At 44.0% G+C, this 8,341-nt stretch overlaps 1 protein-coding gene across 1 annotated transcript; it reads right to left on the reverse strand.

Moving 5' to 3' along the window:
- Nucleotides 1–844: 844 nt before the first annotated feature.
- LOC130200347 (uncharacterized) lies at nucleotides 845–2,212 on the reverse strand. The gene is made up of 3 exons (XM_056424567.1): nucleotides 1,661–2,212; nucleotides 1,405–1,561; nucleotides 845–1,266 (listed from the first exon to the last, which is right to left on the reverse strand). The coding sequence occupies exons 1-3, from the start codon at nucleotides 1,983–1,985 to the stop codon at nucleotides 1,116–1,118; spliced, it is 633 nt and encodes a 210-aa protein (XP_056280542.1). The 5' UTR covers nucleotides 1,986–2,212; the 3' UTR covers nucleotides 845–1,115.
- Nucleotides 2,213–8,341: the final 6,129 nt, after the last annotated feature.

Consider the following 8,341-nt stretch of genomic DNA (forward strand, 5'->3'; position numbering starts at 1 on the left):
CCTACCTCAGTAGGAAGTAGTAATTAACGTAAAAGTAGGACTTACAGTCTTTTGGCAGTAAAGGCAGTAATTGTACTTATACCAATGACCATTTGTTCGTTCATTCATTCTTCCACAAATGAAAACAACACTGATGAACAAAAGAAACAATCTTTATGAAAAATATGACTGAAACATAAAACTGTACAAAACTACAAAAGAAATAACATATTAAGGACGCTCAGTCCTCACTGTCAGTGTCAGGACAGTTGTCTTCCAGTTGCTCGGTGTCTTTGGTGTTGGCACAATTACAGCAACGACATAAGTCTGTGCAACACAATCCTGCAGAAAAACAGGAACATCTTCCTGTCTCACAGGCACCTTTACAGCCGCAGTGTATGACATGCAAAACACTGTCAGGGGCCGGATTTCTGGTCATCCAGGTGATGTGCAAGGTCCCATCCTCTATTTGCCAACCATATCCAGCAGGTGATGGAGCACTTATTTTTTGTTTGCGACAGGACCTCATTATTGCAGCCTGGTAGTTTGCCCTTTTGCAGTGCTGTTGGAGGGCATCAGTAGTTGGGGGAATGCATATTTCTGGCAAGGCTGATGATGCCATACAGAAAGCCTTGTACCTAGCTTCATTGACATTATCGGCAGCTGGCTGATCATATAAGTGGCACACATACTGGCAAAGAAGTGCAAATGTTGACTGCTCCAAGTTAAAGTGAGTACCTAAACTTTTAAAAGCCTTTAGGTACTCACCTTTCTCACATGCAACAGAAAATGTCTTTTTTTCCCTTTGCCATAAAAGGCACTTGTGGAGTCACACCCAGAGAATGTGAATTCGATCAAGGCTGAACACACACTGGTTCCGAGAGCTGATGACACCTTGGTAATGTCAATGATACGTGTCCTGTTGCCAGTCCCTGTGAAAACATATAAACTGCATGGGAAATCTGTCTGCACACTTACAGCAATGACTGCCACATCAGTGTCAGAGCTCTTGATGATGACAGCTTTATGCTCCCGTGCAGCATGTTGTGCATGTAAAAACACCCTTGTGTCACATTCTTCATGATCACACTGCAGGTCTTCAACAACATGAACAGACTGTACACCCTCCTTAACAGTCACACATCAAGACCTTCATTTGCTTTCACCAGTTCAATGAAGGCCTTCCTCAGCTGGCCCATTCTCAGCACCTCTTGGTTGACAAGCAGCCTTTGGCGAATGATCCTTTCACAGAATATCTTATCGCTGACATCAAACGTGGGCTCATTCCTAGAACACATATGAATGAGAAGGAAATAAATGAATATGTGTTGTGATTGTGTGCATACAACAGAATGCGGATTGAATGTTTACTTATGCAATGTTAAGTTAGTAGCTCCTTGAAATGCCATATAATAAATAACTTACTGTTCTTTCTCTGGTTTTTCAGGCCTCATCAAAAACCCGGTGTACTGATTATAACAGCCTTTGTGGTACTGCACATCCAGAGCCACACAGTCTTTGTCTTGTATATGCAAAAGAATACTTTGGTCCTCCTTCAACTCGGCAGCTTTCTGCAATTGGCCTTAACAAAACAAAAAGGATAGCTCCATGAGTTTGTTGACATATCTCACACATAATTGTACCTTTCAGCCACTCAACCACAGTGTGTGTGTGTGTTTACCTGCTGTTAATGTTTCAGCCTTTGACAGAGTATCCCTTTGTCGTTTGCCTGCTCGGTTGACGAACTTCTCCTTTTTTTGGCAAATTATGCCCAGGGCAGGAAGAACGGGGCCAGAGCCTGCGATTGGCAGCCCTGACCTGGATCGCAGTTTCTTTGTTGGACTCGTGCCAGAAGTCGATGGAATGGCCTCGTGGTTTTCCGTCGCTTCTTGTCTCTCACGTGCGAGACGTCTTTCCACCTTTGCCATGGATTTTTTTGTCCGTAAATCTACGGTAGCACGTGTGATGGAAGCCAGCATCCTCGGGAATATCGTCAAACTCCACATCAACACAGTGTTTGAAGTTCTCAGCCACGTCCCGAGACTCACCGTCCAACCCGAGCCACGTTTGTAGGCTTGTCCTGTATGTATTCCATCGTGTAGTGGTGAAATAATGTACCTCCTCGTGCTTGACTGAAGTAATATGCATAAAACAAAGTTTGTTTTTTGATTTATTAATATATTCCGGTGTATTTTCTTCGTCTTCCGTCCTGCTCGAGGACGCCATCTTGCCATTCTGTTGACAAAAAGCAGCTACCTCATTGGTGTAGACCGATCACGTGTCGAACCGCCGCTCGTGACCAAGATCATATTACGCTCTGAAGAAACTAGTTCGGCATAAAACATAGTCGCATCGAGAATCGACGGCAAATTCAGCGACAGACTTTTTTTTGGTAGCTACGACTCTTTCTTTTTTATGAACTAAATATTGTGTAGATGCGTGACTGTGGAGCGGGATTCATTTTCTAAAGGACTTTTCGATGTTCACCTTGTGGCCTAAGAGTAACCTATCCCCTTACAAAACCAAACCCAACAAAATAACCACAAAACAAAATCAATAAAACAAAACAAAAGGGAGATTCAAAATGTCAGTGCTTTAAATTCTATTGCTTAATCCTGTTTCTTTCAAATATTGTAATTGTAATGTAATGGTACTACTTTATAGACATGCGGAGTGATACGAAGGGAGGTGTTATCAGAGGGGGGCGTGTACAGTCGTCAATCCGCTCTTGGAGTTACCTGAATCCAGTCAGTCACGGTGTTATGTATTGTAAGCTAATAAAGCTACTTGGAGATACAACGGGCTCAAACCCTCTTATTCCATAACACTACATGGTGTCAGAAGATGGCGAAATTCCCACCTCCAGAAAACTTTGACTTCTCTCGCCCGGAACAGTGGCCGGAGTGGCGCCAGAGGTTTCATCGCTTCAGGATAGCAACGAAACTCAATCATGAACCGGGAGAAGTACAGGTCTGTACGCTTCTCTACTCGCTGGGGAAAGAAGCCGAACATGTTTTCAAGATGTTGAAATTTGTCGGAGAGGAGGATGAAGATGATTATGAGACTGTATTGGCAAAACTGGACAGTTATTTCGTACCGAAGGTGAATACGATTCACGAAAGAGCACGTTTCCATCAGCGCACTCAAAAGCACGGAGAAACCTCGGAGGAGTACATCAGAAGCCTGTATGAGCTCGCTGATACCTGTGCATTTGCAGATGTGAAAGATGAAAATATCCGGGACAGGTTAGTCAGAGGGATATTAGATAAAGAGCTATCAACGAAGCTACAGCTAATGCCAGACTTGACGCTCAATAAAGCCGTAGAGCTAGTGAGGCAGTCTGAGCAGGTGAAGGGGCATATTAGCCAGCAGGGAGCTAATGCTAACTGTACTCAAGTGAGTGAAGTAGCTTACAAGCAGCGTGCACAAAATGAAAAACGGAGAAACTGGCAGACAACAGGGACCAGAGCAAAACACAGTGTGAACAACAAGGGACACAAATGTTCTCGATGTAACAGAGTACATGCTAAAGAAGACGCATGTGCCGCACGTGATGCAGAATGCTACAAGTGCAAGAAGCTCGGACATTTTGCAACAGTGTGTCGTTCTCGCGTGATCAACGAGGTCACTGCACCCTACGAGGGAGGAGACAGAAGAGACGTTCAATTCCTGCGGGAAATTACAGACGTGGACGACTCAAACAAGGCATGGACGGTAAAACTGCCAGTGCAGGATATTAAAATCGAATTTCAAGTCGACACAGGGGCAGATTTAAGTGTAATATCAGAAAAGACTTTTAACCTGCTGAGAAATAAGCCACAACTGAAAACGTATTTAACCAAATTAGGCAGCCCATGAGGTAGAGTGAACTGCAAGGGTTACTTCACAGCTACCACAGAGTGGAAAAAGCAAACATTTAGGTTTAAAGTAAACGTGATCAAGGGGCCGCATGGCAGCAACTTGCTGAGCCGTAATGTAGCTGTTGCTATGGGCTTAGTCAAGAGAATAGAAGAGATTAAAAGCACAGAATACTTGAGTGAAGCCAGCCCAGCAGACATAGGCAGACTGAAGATAAAGCCCCTCAAAATCAGACTGCAGGAGAATGCTGTACCCTACAGCGTGACTACAGCAAGACGCGTGTCAGTGCCTATGCTCTCTAAAGTAAAAGAAGAACTTGACCACATGGTAGCCAGTGGTGTAATAGAGCCAATCAAGGAGCCCACAGAGTGGTGTGCTCCGATGGTTGCTGTACCCAAGAAGAACAAAGAGCAGCTAAGGATTTGTGTTGATCTAAAACACCTGAATAAAGCCGTGAAGAGGGAGAAGTTTATTCTACCCACAATAGATGACATCCTACCTAAACTCGCAGGGGCAAAAGTGTTTCCCTTTTGGACGCAGCAAGTGGTTTCTGGCAGATACCACTAGATGGAGAGAGTGCCAAACTCACTACCTTCATAACTCCCTTTGGAAGGTATTTCTTTAATAGACTGCCATTTGGAATCACAAGTGCACCGGAAATCTTTCAACGTGAAATGACCGAGCTCTTGAAAGATCAAGAAGGCCTGGCGGTTTACATGGATGACATCCTTATCTATTCAGACTCTGAAGAAGTCCATGAAGTGAGACTCCAAAAGACTTTGGAAACACTGGAGAAGTCTGGTTTGAAGCTAAACCACGACAATGTCTTCAAGTCTGCAGCGACTCAAGTACCTTGGACACTGCATCGATGAGCATGGCATTCGGCCAGACGAGGCTAAGGTTAAAGCTATCACTGAGCTTGAGCCACCCAACAATGTCACTGATCTGAAAAGGATCCTGGGTATGATACACTACCTAGGCAGGTACCTGCCAAACCTGTCTGAGGTCACAAAACCCCTCAACGACCTTCTAAAAAACTATGTGACATGGGCATGGAGTGCAATGCAGGAGGAGGCCTTCAGGAAGGTAAAACAACTCATCACAGAGTCACCTGTCCTAGCATTCTACGATATGAATAAATCTACCATAGTCAGTGCAGATGCTAGTAGTTATGGCTTAGGTGGAGTCCTGCTTCAGAAACATGGTGAACAGTTCAAACCAATAGCGTTTTGTTCGAGAACACTCACAGATGCTGAGCAGCGATATGCGCAAATTGAAAAAGAGTGCCTTGCTGCAGTTTGGGCATGTGAGAAGTTTTCCAGGTACCTCTATGGATTAGATTCCTTTACTCTACAGAGTGATCACAAGCCACTGATTCCCTTGATAAACTGTAAAGATTTGGACACAGTTCCTATTAGGTGTCAGAGACTTTTACTACGTATGATGCGTTACAACCCTACAGCCGTGTATGTGCCGGGGAAAGAACTTGTCGTAGCAGATACACTGTCTAGACATCCCCAGGCTGCTGTCACACAGGAAATCGCGGAGCTGACCAGTGAAATAGAAGCCTATGAGAAAGCAATCCACGAGTCATGGCCCATTTCACCCACCAAGCTGGACGTGGTCAAACGGCAGACCTTACAGGACGCAGAACTGCAGATGGTTCAACACTACGTGGTGTCGGGATGGCCCAAGTATGCTGTTAAGGTGCCTGACAAGGTAAAAGGCATATATACTTCCAGACATCAACTCACAGTTTCAGAAGGACTATAATGATAGAATAGTGGTGCCACAAATGATGAGGTCTGAGATATTACAGCGCATACATGATGGACATCAAGGCATAGTGAAGTGCCGGGAGCGGGCTAGGTGTAGTGTGTGGTGGCCTGGAATAAGCAAGCACATCCAGGATGCTGTCAGCACATGTAAGGACTGTCAGGAGAACAAGCCAACGCAGAAAAGAGAACCCCTGATCACTACCCCGCTACCCAATCGACCATGGGAAAGAGTAGCAGCCGACATATGTGAGCTGAACAAACAGAACTACTTGGTAGTCGTAGACTATTTTTCACGATATATAGAAATAGCCTACCTCAACGACATGTCCGGTGAAACTACAAGAGTAAAGTTGAAGAACATCTTTGCTAGATGGGGGTGCCCAAATAAACTTGTCACAGACAATGGTCCCCAATTTTCAGGCAGAGCTTTCATGCAGTTCTCTAAAGAATATGATTTCAGACACATCACTTCCAGCCCTCACTACCCTCAAGCAAACGGTGAGGCAGAAAGAGCCGTGCAGACAGCCAAACGGATCCTGAAACAAACTGACCCTTTCTTAGCCCTCTTGGTCTACAGAGCGACCCCGCTTCAAGCCACAGGTGTGAGCCCAGCTCAGCTTATGCTTGGAAGGCAAATCCGTACTACAGTTCCTACACTGGAGGCTAATCTACAACCTGGATGGCCAGACCTCCACAAAGTGAGACGGAGCGATGAGAGGATGAAACAGAGCTACAGACGGGCCTACAACGACAAGAATAACGTTAGAACTCTACCAGACCTTCAGCCTGGAACCAGCATTGCTGTGAAGCTGGATGATGAGAGCGGTTGGACAAAGTCTGCGCCAATCCTGAAGCAAGGTGACACACCAAGGTCATACCTGGTCCAGACGGATAAAGGAGTACTACGCAGAAACCGTCGTCATCTGAGACCTCTCCACAGCCCTTCAGAGACTGTCCAGGAGGGAAGCGACGGATGTATAGTGAACGATGGAGAATTGAGTTCATCTGGTTCACCTCAAGATACTGTGACACAGACTTCAACACGCAGCGGCAGAGTTGCAAAACCACCAGACCGATACGGAGAGTGTGTTCAGTAGTTAGGACGTAGCCTGCATCAAGTGGCAGAATAATCCACTGCAGCTATGTTGGTGACTGGTAGTCTACCCAGATCCCAATAGTTCAAGTTTATGTTAAATGACTGTTCATTGATGAAAAAATATATATATAAAAAAAAAATGAAACTGTTAAATGTTAGTGCCACAACAAGTTTATATCCTGAAGAGATATTGAAATTGAATGGATATTGAAATTGAATGGATATTGAAATTGAATGTATGTCTTTTAAATAACTCAAAGAAAGGGTGATGTAATGTAATCGTACTACTTCATAGACATGCGGAGTGATACGAAGGGAGGTGTTATCAGAGGGGGGCGTGTACAGTCGTCAGTCCGCTTTTGGAGTTACCTGAATCCAGTCAGTCACGGTGTTATGTATTGTAAGCTAATAAAGCTACTTGGAGATACAACGGGCTCAAACCCTCTTATTCCATAACACTACAGTAATACCTGTCTATTACATGCGTTAATGAGGAACAGAGGTAGAGATATGGCTGTTTGTTTGATGTGACATGCGCGATGCTAAAGCAGTTTGCAGCAATGTGCTGTAGCTTTTATCTAAAGTTCATGAAAGCATTATCTCCAGAGCTCCTTCCAGCAGATGTTTTTTTTTAAATGGCAGCCATAAAAGTAAGGCAACAAATAATCAGGCTGGATCGGCTCCCTGCAGCTTCACAACACATGCACGCAACATTTTAGGGAATTTCATTATTCTGCTTATCCTTCCGGATTAGTTTCCAGCTTATCTTGCATGAACATGTTTTACTCTAAATATATTCACTGTCCCTGGAACATCTCAGGGACGACCACCTTTCAGGGCGCGGAGGAGAGCCGGCATGGCCCACTCCATTTTCATCCAGCTTCTTCAGCTGTGTGGCTTTTTTACATTCTACGTTAAAACTGGAAAACAAAACCTTGTGAGCTGTGACGCTTTACGGGAGCCTGACCGGACCACTAATGTTCTACAATACATCGCCAGGAATATCATGTCGTCAGCTTACAAATATGTAAACATAAATTCCTAAAATAAGTTAAAGGATAATTTCCTATACCTTTCAATTCAGTTTATTTTATACAGCCAAATATCAAAAATGTACAAATGTGCCTCAGAAGGCTTTAAAATCTGCACACATAAAACATCCCTGACCTTTGACCTCACATCAGAGTAAAGTGTGATGGAGAGATGTAAATTCATCCATAAGGAGAGAGAGAAGAGGAGGTAGGTGCTCAGTGTTTCCTAAACGTCCCCCAGCAGCCTATCAGCCTATAGCAGCATCTCTAGGTCTGGACCAGGTGAACCTGATTCAGCTCTAACTATAAGATTTAATAAGACTTTGTAAGTTAGGACACTAACTTTATTTAACAGAGAGCCAGTGCGGAGCAGCTCATGAAGGAGTAATGTTATCTCTTTTCTGGGATCTGATTAAAACGACCTAAATGTTTATCATAAAGATAAACTCACAGTATGTGTCACAGCTCTAGACTTCCCCACACACACCCATTGAAAACTCCAGGAGGAGCGGAAAAACACATAAAACTAAAACGAGGACAGTTAAATAACTATAAGAGCCATCAAAAAAGGCTGAATAATAAAGTTATTTCTTTTTAAA

This window comes from Pseudoliparis swirei, chromosome 10 (assembly GCF_029220125.1).
Source record: "Pseudoliparis swirei isolate HS2019 ecotype Mariana Trench chromosome 10, NWPU_hadal_v1, whole genome shotgun sequence".
Lineage (NCBI taxonomy): Eukaryota > Metazoa > Chordata > Actinopteri > Perciformes > Liparidae > Pseudoliparis > Pseudoliparis swirei.

Bases quoted from the DNA above. Each gene is read 5' to 3' on its own strand.
- LOC130200347 (XM_056424567.1), bottom strand. From the start codon at position 1,985: ATGTGGAGTTTGACGATATTCCCGAGGATGCTGGCTTCCATCACACGT. The intron at 1,562-1,660 runs GTAAACACACAC...TGTTTTGTTAAG, and splicing joins GGCTGAAACATTAACAGCAG to GCCAATTGCAGAAAGCTGCC. The intron at 1,267-1,404 runs GTAAGTTATTTA...TATGTGTTCTAG, and splicing joins GAAAAACCAGAGAAAGAACA to GAATGAGCCCACGTTTGATG.